Source organism: Corvus moneduloides, chromosome 11 (genome assembly GCF_009650955.1).
Source record: "Corvus moneduloides isolate bCorMon1 chromosome 11, bCorMon1.pri, whole genome shotgun sequence".
Classification (NCBI taxonomy): Eukaryota; Metazoa; Chordata; class Aves; order Passeriformes; family Corvidae; genus Corvus; species Corvus moneduloides.
In genome coordinates, this window is record NC_045486.1 from 16,396,079 (window position 1) to 16,410,782 (window position 14,704).

Genomic DNA, 14,704 nt, shown 5'->3' on the forward strand with positions numbered 1-14,704 from the left:
GTGGATTTCTCAACCTTTGTGCCTCCCTGCACAACTGGCCCATGGGAAGTAAAGAGCAGCACTTATGAAACACCTCCTTTGGTGAGGTGACAAGCCATAATCCTTGGTGGGTAATGCCATTCATTGTCATAAATTAACACAAAGACCCTGTGCAAATACAAGCATCTGTGTTTGCTTCATGACTATTTTACAAAGTGTCCATGTGGAGAGCAAGTGGCCTCAGAGTTGCAAGGAGACACTAAAGCAGAGCTCAATAATTTATTACTCACCAGACATCTACAAGTTCACTACAAAGAATGTGCTAAGCACAGCCTGGTCTTACAAGGCTTGTGCTTTAAGTAACTCTTTTAAAAAATAAACTTCATTCCTCCCTGGCAGACTGTTTATACCACTTGCAAATACCACATCCTTTATAGCAGGACATGTAAATATATATATTTTTAAAGACAAAAAATTAAACTGCTATAAATTCGATTAACTTGTACAGCTCGTGTAATGCTTTAATCCCTTAAAATACACAAGATTAGACACTTAGTGGCCTAAGAGCTGTAAGAGCCAAAGCTTTAGCTTTAATTAAGTGGATCTGTCATCAGTTTTCTAATGCCTACATGTAAAATCACATGGATGTTAAAGAGCTGCTTTCACTGCACAGATTTAGGCTGCATTGTCAGCTCTGCCCCTCACATTTTTCAGATGAGGTCCACATTAAAAGACAGGAAAACTAAAAAAGATCCCCAGTCCTTATCATCGCACTTGGAAGCAGCACAAGTAATTGAACTTGACAACATCCTGGAAATAGAGCTGTTTGCCAAATCCCACGTTTCTGGCAGATACCTTACTTGGCTTCCCTGTAGAATCTGTGTGGGACACAGAGGTTTCTGTGCTTTGCTAAATCAGCACCAACATATCCAAAGCAGGGTCTGAAATACAGCACCCCCCGTCCTTTCTACTCCACCTGCAAACCTGCAGGTCAGGCCCTTGTATTGCACAAAAAAAGCAACAACAACATTTTGCCCCACTTGTCCCTCTCCACCATTTTTATGACTATTGAACAACCTCCTGCCAACTTCTCATCACAGGTTAATTAAGGAGGGTTTGACAAACCCAATGCAAAGGCAGCTCCAACATTATCAGTGCAGGAATTTTTTCCACCATGATTTTTTTCATGCTCTGGAAGGATCTTTCTTGGGAAAATGCTCTGCCAACATACCTGTGAGGAGTCTGTGCTCCATGGAGAAATTGTGCCCACTAAAGCGAGAAAGCAGGGTCTGGACTGCAAATAATAATCTTTTAAAGTGAAAAAAGCAGGGCAAGGCAATGCACCAGCAATATCTATAAGGAAGCTGTTGCCTTAGAGCCAAAGGATTTGTTGCTGCCTTATGTGAACTCCTCCCCAGAGCCTCTCTGGGATCTGTGTGGACACTGTCGCATTTTATCTTTCAAGTGTTTGGGACACCAAAGCCAAATATTATACATTTCATGATAAACAGAGAACTTCGGCATCACTTTTATCTCTTAATCAGGTCTAACCTGTGTAAAATAAAAGTAATTTCTTAAAAAAAGGGTGGCACTTACCTTACCATCCCCAGACGTGCTGCAGAAACTCAGGGTGTGTGGAAAGCATGGCAGGTGCCCAGAGAAGTTTCTCTGTGTTTGAGCATAAATATCCAGCTGAGGGGAAACATTCTGGGGTTTGGGAGAAAACAGGTTTGATGTTTGATGCAGCAAATCAAGAAGTAAACAGCATTGAAAAAAAAACAACTTCCCCTCAGAGTGTGCCGGTGTTGTACAGAGACACTCATTGGCTTCTCATCTCCATGGTCAGGCAGGACATGGTGGCTGGGTCTGTCACCCAACTTCTCACTCGATCCAGTGGGACAGGAGGAAAAAACCACTGGGGAGCAAGCTGAAATCCCTCCCTCGGTGCTGGGGCACTCTGAGAGTCGGGCCTCTGCCGTCCCAGCTGAGCTGCATGAAGGGAAATCATGGCATTGCTGCCCTGAGGGATGTGAGGGGAGAGATGTGAGGGGGGACTGTGAAGGGGGGAGCCATGAGGGAGAAACCGTGAGGGGGAACTGTGAGGGGAGAGCCGTGAGCGGGAAACCGTGAGGGGAGACCCGCCACCCTGTGCCATGCCGCCACCCTGTGCCATGCCGCCACCCTGAGGTGCCACTGTAGGCAACACAAATTCGGGTGAAATCTCCAAGTTTCTGTGCTGCCTCTTTGATCAGTTCCTCCTCAGCTCCCTCCTGGTGAGGGCGTGGTGTGAAGAAATTACACTGACACTGAGACCGTCATCAGGGTGTTTGAGTTTGCATTTGACAGACAAAATCATCGCTGGTAGTGCCAAAGCGCCCATGGAATTAATCTGAGCCCTAACTGAAATGAGTCACCACAGTGTGCCAAGCTGAGTCCAACAACCTTTTTTTATTAAACCATTACAGCAAACATTGTCCAATACAGAGAAAGCAAGCATGTAATAAAAATGAACATGGAAATTTTACTCTTTGATATATTTCCTACTTAAGGACTTACAGTGGAAATTAACTCCGTGAGTCTACAGTGACTTTAGTGTAAGGAACAGAAATTTTGAAAAATGTTACAACAATCATTTGGGTGAGACACGTCCAGCTCCACTGTCAGCCAAAGACGCTCTTGGCTGGCTCGTCCTTTGGTTTCTCAAAGACTGTTTCACCTCCTGTCCGAGCCCGGCTGAATATGGAAGGTGCTGCACAGCCCATTTGTTCTTGGAAAAGAAAACCAGGAGAGACAGTCAGTGAAGTACCACCCAAATTTGGGGAGTAAAACTAGTGCTGCTGAAATACTCAAATACACATTTCATAAATACTTCATCTGTCCATCAGATGAGCAGCAGGCTGCTGTTCCAGAGGTGACTCTTTCACTTGAAAAAGGCAATTAAGTCATTGTTTTACTCTGCTTAATTGTTTCCAGTCAAGGAGACTTACCACACTGCCTCATCACTTGGTAGGTTTTGGATTTAATTTCCTGGTTTTTGGTGAGGTTTCCTCTGGCTCCTTTGAGGTCTTCTTCCTTCACTGGAGGACGCTTCTTTTTCACAGGGGCTGGCTAAGAAACAGACCCACATATCAGTATTTTGTGTTTGAAGCACAGGGAACAAAGCTGCCTCAACCCAAAGGCTATAACGTACAAGTTGCTAACACAACTTTTTCACCTATTTCAGTTCTGAGATTACACCCAGCTACTTCGGATCTTCACATAATCACAATTTCACTGCCCTTCCCAAAATCTGTTATCATTCTTACTGTTCTGAAATTGTCTTATTGTACAGCCTTTGAAAGAACAACGGACTACTTAATTTAATGAAGAATTATTTTATTCTTAGATTTTCTTTGTTCAGCCCTGCCTGCTCATTCTGCAGGTAATTCAAGGATATGTCCAATATTTGGAAAGAAAAAATCACTTCATTACTAAGTTGGACTTGTGCCTCCATCTACTTACTACTTCTTTGGGAAACTGGTCACAGAGTTTCCGAATCCGGACTTGCTTTAGTTGGAATAAACACTTGACCCATAGTTATCAATCTTAAATTTAAGAAACAAAAGTATCTGAGCACTCAACAGGGCTCTCTACTGAACACATCTGAAGCACTGGACTTGGAACCCAAAGAAGGAGAAGGAAATCTAATACAGAAACAGATGCATCATCAGGTGGTGCACTGCAACAGCCAAGTACTAATCTGTTTACAGTTTATCCCACTACAAGGAAATAGGGATAACATTGCTTCATATTAGCCTATCCCTATCTTTAAATTAGCACTCCACAGTCAGACACAACCTCAGTCTGCAGCAGCCAACATCACAAGCATTCCCCCTTCAGTTTATTATTTCATGGTCAGATTTCCAATGTCCCACCAGGCAGCCCTCATGGCAAGATGCAGGGCACAGGGGTATGATTAGGAAGAACAGAAGATTCTCACACTCCAACTCCAACAAAATGGATTTGCACACTGAAACATCAACAAGAAACTTCTCTGACCATCACTACATACACAGGGCTTCTGATATTTGGGTTCTGGCAGTGGTGGAGCCCACTCAGGCACTTCAGGCTAAAAACAGATGTGGAGGGAATCAAATCCCTTAAGGTCTACAAATGGCTGGAGCAGCAAGTCCCAGGGAGCTTGCAGAGACAGCACATGCATGGCTGGCTCTTAGTCGGGTGGGCTGGCTCCACTGCAGCCTTTGGCATGTTTTCTGTCTGCTGCAAACTCCTGGGAACGCTCAGAATAGCTCACTGTCAGTCCCACTTGCATGTATTGTGGGAAAAAACCATTTACAAGATCTCCGGGGAAAACACTCACGAGTAGCCAAAGCGAGCAAAGGGAAACGGTGGCAGCAAACCCTTCAAAATTCACAACAGCTTGTGCGTGGTTGTTCAGCTGGTGAACCAATTGTCCCCACAGCCAGGGTGTCACCTGTCCTTCTGTAACGACAACTGGCATGTGATGGGAACAGTCCCTCATACCCATGGCATGCTCCACAGGCAACCAACCCAGAAAGGGAAAAAGCCCCTTGCTTTATTAACAGAAATATGAAATCTGCATAATCTCTGCCCATTATTGGCAACAGACAGTAACTGTGAGGCTTCTTCCCACTGGTACAAGGGAATTCTTGGGGACAGGGTGAGGAAAGGTGGTACTTGGAGATGCACAAAGTTATAGCCAGGCTGAGCAGAGCTCTTGAATGTCACCCAGTCATTTTAAAATAAACCATCTCATGCTTTGATCACAGGAGGATTTTCCAGCAGGCCAGTTGCTGTGGATTAGCTGGCCCCAGCTGAAGAGCAAAGCTGGTGCACAGAGAGGTTATGGTGAGCCCTGGCCAGCAGCTGCCACTGTCGCAGCCCCACCACTGCTAAGTGCTCCCAGATTTGTGAGCAGGGTTTGCCAGGAGCCATTCCCAGCTGGCACAGGCATGCAGCCTGTGCTTTATCTCCTCCTGTCACAAGTCAAAAAGTGCTACTTTACAAGACTTATGACTGGGTTTTAAGTCCTGTTTTCCTTGGAGTAAAGAAAATCAGCTGAACTGAGTTAGACTGTGTGGCTGAAGAACTGTGCTCTCCTACTCTGCCTGTGCTCCTATTCTCCAGCCCACCCATCCCATAAAACCCTCATGCTGAAGAGAGCTCTGCCAGGCACATGCAGCTTGTATTGCAAATATAACATTTATCTGAAACTTCAACATTTCTGAGCGAATTTTAAGAACACATTGAAGCACTGATTATTGGGGCACACGTTAATTATAAAATTAACATAAAAGTATTCATTTTATACAAAATGTCAGTCTCAAATATCCTAACAGTTATAATTTTCAGTCACACTCTTTTCTCCTGCATGTTAATACATTAAGCTTTACACAGTGACATTTCAGAACAGCCACCTCTTTCCAAAACAGAATTTCAAAATCACTGTCTGAGAAAGTGTGATGGAAAGGCAGAGATTCCTCCTTCTGTGAAACATCCCAAAGCAGAGCAGGGGAAATGATTTTTCCCTTTCTACACAAATAAAAATATTTAAGGTAAACCAGAACATTTTAAAGCTAAATTTATTAACTATGTAGAGGGCAGCTGCTTTCCTTCTTCACCAAATAACCTTTCCTAAGAATGTACTTGTTAAAATATTTTAATCACACAAGTCACAGAGCAGACAAGCTGAATTCACTGGTTAACGAGAGGAACTCGCTAATAAGCTTTTCCAAGCAAAGCATCCAAACCAGTACCAGGTTTGCCAGGCGCTGCTCCGAGGGCAGGCAGCGCACAGATGTCCCCGTACCTGTGACATAACTGCGGTGCTCCCTCGCTGAAATCCCTCCCAGGTCGTTCCCGGCTTTGATTAAATCCAGCCCGTGAGCTCTGCGAGCGCCTGTTGTTTTCCTGGACTTATATAGAGCATCTGAGTGAAGTCATGAGCCGGGTCATCTTCCCAAAGCAGCGCCCGGAATGATTCAGGTTGAGGGACGCTGTTGTTGTCGGGAGGTTTATTCCTGGCGATGACTCGGGCGTGCAGCATTCACCGGGCTGGGCTGATGGGGGCAGGCAGCTGCGGCAGCGGGACGCGGGGAAGCCTGCTCCCTAGAAAAACGCTTCCCGGGGAGTCCGCTGGGGTTCTATTTATAACTTTAAAAGGCAAAATGTTGTTATGGACACAAAATTGACTCTGAATCCTCTAGGGGGAGGGAGGGGAAAAAAAGGGTGGGCATTTGTTTCCCAGCATAACAAAATATGTGTTTTCTAAAGATGATATAAACCTAATGTCCAACGCAAAACAGCGCCCTGGATCACTTTTGCACAGGGATCTTTAACAGGAAAGTATTGAGACTCTTTTGGAGAGTCAATAAAGTAGGGTATGGTTTTACCGTTACAACTCTATCAGTGATCATGCTCTGATGCTGGCTCTTACACAACTGAGACAGTAAGATCACTTTCTACTTCCAGCACTATTAGCAAGTTTAACCATTTCACCCACACCTGTATAGGAACAACTTACTCAGACACAGATAAACTCGGTGTTCCCCACTGCACATGTTGACAGTAGTAAAACCTTTCCTACAACTTTTAATATTTGTTCTCGAAATAATTTTTTAATTAAGTAAAGCCCCACCACCTCTGAGCATGAATTCAATTTTTCATGACTAGGAGAAGGTTAGGTGGGAGATTGTTTCCCTTTTGTTTTTTTACATTAAATCTTTACATCATGCAAAAAAATCAGCTTCTGTAACTGCACTCAACACCTACAAAGAACCAAGACACCAGCCAGGTGGGTTAATGTGAGAAGGGCAGCCATGGCAGACCTCCAAACACCTTCCAGAGATAACGACTGTTGTGGTGGTAGAAATCTGCCCTGGCCTTTCCTCAAGCTCTGCCAGTGCTTTTAGGGTACAGAGAACCACAAGAGGTCCCAAAAAATTTGTTTTTTCACTACGAAAACATGGCATCAAACCACAGTTCTAGCGCCGTATGAGCAGGGCTGTGAGATCTGTCGGCTGTGAACTATGCCCCAGGCCTCCCAATGCCCAATCTGCCTTTAGGCTGAACTCTTTCCAGGCCTGAAATCTTCTCCTTTATTGGGGGAATTATTTGTAGGCTAAGAAGCAGTTTGGCTGTTATGTCCTTAGCCATTCCTTAGGCTGATTTTCTATTTTAAACCCATGGCTTAGTAACCAGAAGAAGTGTTTCTGCAGAGCACCAATGCCCTTAGTAGGCCAACAAAACAGAAAACACTGACTTTTGAAAAAAGACAGATTTTTTTTCTATTGTACAAAGTAACACTTCTCTAAGATGTTTCTCTACAGTCCCACAAGCGTCACTATTGTGACTACCTATTATGACAGGAAAATAGCATCCTGCATGTTTAAAGCAAATATTTAGAATTCAAGACACTGAACTATTATTTTCCCTTCGGCTTTCAAAATTGCTTCAGTTAATTGGTACTGCATATTCCTCACTCAAAAGCAACAGAGTTGTGCTTTCATAGCAATTTAATCTATACAAACAAAATCATTACACAAACAAAATCAAACCACTCAAACCGTGTTTGCCATTTGGGGCAGGTGAAGTGCTCAGAGAGGCAGGCAGCACATCCTAAGGTTTCTAAAACACCCCAAAGCCTGGACAGCTCTATTCTCTTCAATTACACATTTCCTAAACAGGCACAACCATTTCCTTGCACAGATTATGGGCTATTTTTCCTCACAAAGAACCCAGCCTTAATCTACAGTTACTTACATTTTAGAGTAGAAATCCTGTTCACCTGGTTGAGGTCCTGACATCTGTTAAACGGGATGTGAATGACAATGGAACAAGATGGCTCATTTATCCAATAGTGGCCATTAAAACCACAAGTTTTAATCTTTCCACAATAGGAATTGTGGAAAACTCCTTTGCTGAGGAATGGTTCCAACTAAAATATGATGATGACCATAGAGAATGTAGTGAATGTACACACGGCTGCCACTGTGGTCTCCAAATCTCAGGGGAGATTTGACTTTTCCTCCAGGAAAGTGCTAACAACCCCTCAGGGGACTGACACTTGGTAGAGCGAAGATTATACTCTGAATTCCCTGTAAGGATACAGTGGGTATGGGGCTACTTGGATGTGGTAGGTGGAAAGTATGAAAATAGCAGGCAAATGTTACACAGGAGTTACAAAGACAGGATTGCGTCGATACTGTGCAGCTCCAGCTCTGAAAAAAACCTTCCTCAGGGAATGGATCTGAGAGGAGCCTACAAGGATTCTTAAACTTGTAAACAAAATTTGCAACTTCAGAACAGTGGCTCTTCCTGATCAAATGGGACTTGCCATTAAGGTAGATGAATGTGCTGAAATTAAAATCAGCGTAACTGCGCACAATGAGAGCTGAAGTTAAACTCAAGTAGCAGAACCTGCTTCCCACAAGAGCACACTAAAAACACTGAAACACAGGCATTTTGAAACAGAACAAGTATAAAACAAGTGTACAAATCTGTAATAAGTCAAACTTTATTGTAAACCATTATACAACGTACATCAGATACCCTTAAAAGTTTAAGGTAACACCACTGATTAAACAATATGGTCCAAACAGGGCAGCAGAATACAGCTGTTGGTTTTGCTCACATTGGCTATACTCTGAATTTACTTACAAACAAACCCCACATTCAGTTTGAGACGGATACCTACGCAAGACAAAAACACCTACAAAAGAGTCCCTTTTTTAAAGATACTGCAGTTTTACTTTGTAAAACCATAGTAGTCATTTTCAGTAATTGAACTGGAAACTTCACCTAAAAATGTTTGCACGCCTATGCTGTAGATGTGCTCTGCCTTGATGTGGCTGAATTTATTCGCTTTCACTACTGGTTTCTCCTGTAAAAAGCACAGCAAAGTTGCAAACACGGGTTAGTCAAGCACAGTGGCAGAGATTCCTTGTGATGCTCAGCTCTGAGCAGAGCGGGAGAGCCCAGGTCCCCCTCCCCAGGCTCGGCAGGAATCAGAGCAGACACCTGCCAGAGGGGATCACTTTGCATTGCTCTAATTTGCAACTCAGTTTCTGAGTTTTCCCTGAAGAAAAGCTGTATAGTACATTTTAGTTAGCAACATTAACAGACAGCATTCACCTACTTAAAGTAAGACAAGGGGACCTGAACATATTGAAGCCAGAACTTGGCAACCACATATTAGACAACACCAGTGTTTTAAGTTTATGCAGATGTGTCACAGGTCAGATACTAGGAACAGTTAATACATTTAGGTTGACCACTTGTGGTAAATTCCATCTCCACCAATATTTCTGTGTCTCTTCTCTAAGTTACAATCCCTTTCTCTTACTTTGGCATACACTACATAGCTTATTTTCATTAAACAGAATCCTACTTCCTAAGCACAGCCTGAATTAAACCTTTGCTATGAGTTGTCCTGAAGTACATTTGCCAGGCAGAAATCTGAGTGACAATTTGAGGATAATGCAAACATGATGTTGCAGTATCACTGCTGGATCAACTCTTTATGAAAAGTGCATTTCAGACTGTACTGCCAATACATTTCAGTGAGTGGTAAGACACAGTGAAGCACTAGGCACACACTCCCTTCTCACATATGCAAGCCAGTCAGACAAAAGCACGTGTCCTACTCATATTTATTGCAAGAATTCCAATTTTTACCTTACAGAGAGGAAAACTGCCAATCTTACATTTTCCATCTCTTCCACAATGATAACAAAGAATGTACCAAAAAACCCCCCATATTTTGTTATTTAGCTAAAATTCTGAATAAAATTATTGTCTTAGTAGAGAAAGTAATTTTTTTCCCCTCTGAAGGTTGCTCCTCCTGTTACTACTGTTGGTATTTAAAACACTTCTGTGTCTTTGGCTCATAGTGCTTTACTACATCATCTTGCTAGGCATATCAAGACCTCACATCAAGTGACATTTAAGCACTTAAGACATGAAAAATTAGGCATTCAGAACCTTTTCTATAATCATATTCAAGAAACTGCTCCATAGCACTTTATACCGCTTTGTACTTGGTCAAAAAGCTTGAGGTCTGCTCAAAACAAATATTTTTACATGATTAAGGCCATAATTTTATACTGACACTTCACAGACTAAACACGAGACTAGGATAATTTTGATAATTGAAGTAACTGGAGGAGGAAAAAGGAAGATAAGATGCAAGCTTGTACAGTTAAATTTGTGTGCGCTGCTCAGTTATCTCAGCTGGCAAGGACAGCCATGGCTCTGCACTGGGACGCAGCACATGGTCAGGAGCTTGAGTTCACTATCTGAAATAGAACAAATCCTATGCTAAAAAAATAAATGCTGACATTTGTGACAAGAGCCAGTCCTAGCTCTTAAACCCCTTTGGAAAAGTGAGCTGTATGAGACTATTCTGTTGATGAGTTCCTTGAAGTACTGTGCTTTTGGAGATCTGCGCCCACCCAGTGGTCAACAGTCAAGAGAAGATGACTCACACAATCAATAAAAAAACCCCAATCCCCCCAAACCAGAGACAACACTGATTAGGGACCTTTCCCCATCCCCACCCCCCCATGTCAAAAGAACTCAGGTAAGCTTCCACTGTCATTAGTTTCTAGATTTAGTCTAAAGGAAACTCTAGTACTTTAACTTATTGCAGTTCTTACATTTCAGTGCACAGTAACAAAGGTCAGTGGCTCAACTAAAACCTCGGGTTTGGGAAATGTCCCTTTGAGCCAGCTGGACACTCCAAGGTGTCAGAGCATCGTGTCCCCTCAGCAGCCACCGGGAAAAGGGATGCTGGAATAGTGAAAGTAAGCACGTGAGCGCACAGTTCAGTATTTACTAAGGCCCAGTTAAGTGGTCTGGATAATAAATCACATTAAGACCTAGTAAATCTATAAAAAAATGTAAAAAATCTTAAAAAGTTCTGAGCAGTTTTCCAATGAAACTGGTTTAAGGCTTGGAATTTTTCTGGTGTCCAGATACTACAACAGATTTGCATTTAAGGTCTGTTGTCACCTCTTTGACACATCGCCTTGTCCTGCACAAGGTTTAACTAAGCAAGGAAAGCTGTCAGAAACAATAATTTAAAAAATATGCAAAGCAAAAGGATGTCACTGAAAACACATCTGCTAGGTTTCAGATCACCACATGTTCTCAATTATCAGAAGAGACACTGAAAATCCCAGAAATGCTGTGGTAACAACTGCACTGTACCCCTTGGGGTTGTTCTTTTACTACTGAAAGATAATGAGACTTTATGGAAATGGAATAGGAGAAATTTTTTTGTAGTTGCCATTAAGCACATTAAGTAGAAGACTGCTTTTTCAACAAAAAACAAGGGACAGAATTGTATTTGCAATATTGTAGCACAACTGCTTCAATCAGATCACAGTCCTGTACTGCAGGCCCTAAAATAGGAAAAGTATCAGAAATGTTCCATATCTTTTGGGTCACTTGAGAGGTATGCACAAGAGACTTGGAGAAACAGAAATAATTAGAGTCATCCATAGATACTCATTTCACAAATAACTTAACACAATGGATTTTTGTTATACACTAAAGTGCACATTTGTCAAATATGCAAACACCACCTCCTACTGAAAAAGGTATTTTCAAATTATATGGTCAAGAGCACACATAGGACTGCATTTTTTAGTGATATTTGGTGACTTAAGCGGTGACAGAGAGCTTTTCCCTTTGCAATCCCTTTGTCTTAAATCAGGACACAAGGATAAATAAGATTTTCACTACAAATCTTTTGACCTGTTCTGCACAAAAAAGGGAACTGCACCCTTTTCTCTGACAAAGAGAATCTTTAAATACAACTGTATGAAAATATAACTTAAATATAAAATAGTCAAATAGATTTGAGAAGACTTGGAAAAAAATCTTTGTTCCACCTATTAGTTCCATAGGTACCCAGTAGCAAGTAAACATTTGTACTTAAAAAAATAACGTTAAGTTACAGCTCGTAACCATACACTATTCTGCTCTAGGAATTATGCTGCAAAAGCCAGTTTTAGTAATAAAACACACTCCTTTAACTCAGTCAGCTCTGATGCCTTTTTGAGAACTCCTTATACTGTCCCATCAGTAACCCAAAAGTGAAAGATTCTTTATTTGTTCTCTCTGATCTTCTCTGACACCTCCCACGCGAATCTCCTTAGTGACTTGTCCCTTTTCCACACATGATGAGGAGACATTCTTGCATAATTGGTCAGTGTGTTTGTAGTGCAACTGAACTGGAAGTCTTCCAACCGCTTTGCCTTCTGTTGGTAGACCTTGCTTGTAAGTCAGTTTGTATGAAAAGGGAGATGCAATTGCAACATTAAACCCCACTGACAGAAGTTTTTGCCATGAAACCTGCAAGTCCACAGGCCAAGGAATGTGTCATACGGGCAGACCAAAGCGATGCTTCTTCTTCTTGATGGGCTTTAAGTTGGTCAGTCTGCGCAGGTCCTCCTCGGCGTCTGACTCCTCCATCTCATCATCTGCTGAAATAAGGATCTAAAAACAAATTACAGCTTCTGAGCACATGGAGCAGTCACACTCCTCCTTCTTTCTACTTTTAAACTTTTACTTTTTTTTAATGCTTGCAAAGCACCTTATTATTTGCTCAGGAAAGAGTTCAGAGAACGCAATTCGGATTTACCGCCACACTACCAAATATCATTGCACGTCCTATCAGGAACCTCCAGTAAATTTTGAGGCAGGATGGATGCATATTAATCTCACTACAGCCACTGACTCTGAACCTAAAGAGTGATGCCTTCACCTCCAGAACAGTGGAGGCAGCTTGAGAGGTCTTTATTTAAGCTCTTGATCAACACTGGTAACAATGCAGTCACATTACCTGGCAAACCACATATAAACAGCATTGTTTATCACACAGGAAAGTTACATTAACTTACTAAAGCTAAACCAACTCACCTCCAAAGAAATCACCCATCCTTCAGCTGAACTAAAACCTGCTCACTTAATGTAATTTAGAAGAACATTATGCTAAGGCAACTATGTAAATAATTCTTGAGAATCAGGTCAGTTGCCTCCACCAGCTCCCTCTCACTTAAAGTTATTAACCTCTCTTTGAATTAGAATTGTCTATTAGTTTTGTACTTCCTGTGAGGTTTTATTTAGAAGCTCTTGCAACAGAGCTCACACCTGTGATATTTACATATATTATTGTGTCTTCCTGCCCATCTGGAAGGAAATTAATTGCCAGAGTGGTACAACAATGACATTTTCCTTAACTGGTTCTCAACTGCAAATGCTGGGAGCTACTGCTAGAGGTACATGCTCAGAAAATCAAACCTAAGTTGACAGTGCTACAAAGAAATCAATATCAAGAGGGATGAATTGTATTGATATTGCATTAATTACAATAATTAACTCTACATACTTCTGACTCTGACTCCTCATGTGATGCTGCTCTCCTGTATCGCACTTTACTTCCATTTCTTGAATCTTGTCCTGCTTCCTTTTCTTCAAGTTTAGCTTTTGTCTTCCCTTTCTTCATAAGAAAATTATCTACTACCCAGAACATTAATGCCTGTTAAAGAGAAGGGGAAAATGACAGTTCAGCTTTCTTCAGAGTAGAAGAAACATCCAAATACTGACCAAATGAACTTGACAGTAATTCTGAATTGGCCAAAATCTAAATCTTGTATAGGCACAGCGTGACATGGCTTGTTACACCTTGCAGGAGTGCTCTAGAACCCAGCTACTTTAGTCCTTTGTGGAAGAGATGAAAATAAGAAAAGCAGTGACTATTCACAGTGATGATATATTAACTCTTCATGTAGCTATGCTTTACTAGCACTTATTACATGCAAGGACACCCACTATCTCTGGCTCTAATTCCTAAATCCCAGATTGCTGAAAGAATATACTTTGGGAAGGATGACTGCACACTTGCCCTTTTGCTCTGCTCCACCACAGGCTAGCCCCTAATAGCTATGGTCAGACACAGGATACTTCACAGGATGTCTGTCCTTAGACCAACTGCTTCCTAAAGCAAATTTCACTGTAATTTTATAATCTCTATGTCAGTATTTCAGTACTACAGTCAATCTACTGAAGTCATCAGGCCAAAGAGGACTATGAGGCATTCCTGCTGCTCTCCTGAGCCTGGTTCTTTAGCTCCATATGGATTTCAGCTTTGTAAAATCTACATATCCCGACATTTTACCCATTGTTTAACAGCCCTTAAATTAACTTAAGCACCAAGGTACACTGTGTTTTAAGGACTAATGTTAATTAATGAACACATGGCAGAAGGACATCCAAGTAAACATCTCATGGAAGTGAGTTGTACTAACGTTAACAAAGAAGGGAACTATCAGCATGACGATTGCCAGCTCCAGCTGGGGGTTCTCTATGGGATTCAATAAAGCCACCTGTGAAAAGAAAAGGATCAAGTTCAGCTCATGGCAGTATGAGCACACAACTGGGTTAGGCAGGGCAATGTTCACTTACAAGCTAATGTGACAGAAATAACGCGGATGAACCAAAAAAGGGCAGCTTGGAGAAAAGCAAAGTATTTAGGACAACTTATAAATTATCACAGATAAGTAAGTGGGGCTGACAAGAAACTTATCTCTGTCATTTTTGTTTATAGAAGTCTGAGGAGCTGAGTTAGAATCATCTTGAACATTTTAGAGCTGCTCCCAAGGAACATGTTGTAGATTCCATCTTTAGGAAATTTAAACAG

General features: G+C 41.8%; 2 protein-coding genes across 2 annotated transcripts in view; both read right to left on the reverse strand.

Annotated features, from left to right (window-relative positions):
• Positions 1–2,407: 2,407 nt before the first annotated feature.
• On the reverse strand, positions 2,408–6,119 carry MUSTN1 (musculoskeletal, embryonic nuclear protein 1). The gene is made up of 3 exons (XM_032120744.1): positions 5,810–6,119; positions 2,967–3,087; positions 2,408–2,746 (listed from the first exon to the last, which is right to left on the reverse strand). The coding sequence occupies exons 1-3, from the start codon at positions 5,816–5,818 to the stop codon at positions 2,640–2,642; spliced, it is 237 nt and encodes a 78-aa protein (XP_031976635.1). The 5' UTR covers positions 5,819–6,119; the 3' UTR covers positions 2,408–2,639.
• A 2,372-nt stretch (positions 6,120–8,491) lies between these two features.
• The window catches only part of LOC116449325 (store-operated calcium entry regulator STIMATE-like), a 33,789-nt gene continuing 27,576 nt past the window's right edge, over positions 8,492–14,704 (reverse strand). The window contains exons 6-8 of the mRNA XM_032120743.1: positions 14,313–14,390; positions 13,394–13,543; positions 8,492–12,501 (exon numbers count right to left, since the gene is read on the reverse strand). Coding sequence (XP_031976634.1) covers positions 12,385–12,501; positions 13,394–13,543; positions 14,313–14,390 — 345 coding nt within the window. The 3' untranslated portion in view covers positions 8,492–12,384. The remainder of the gene's footprint in view (positions 12,502–13,393; positions 13,544–14,312; positions 14,391–14,704) is intronic.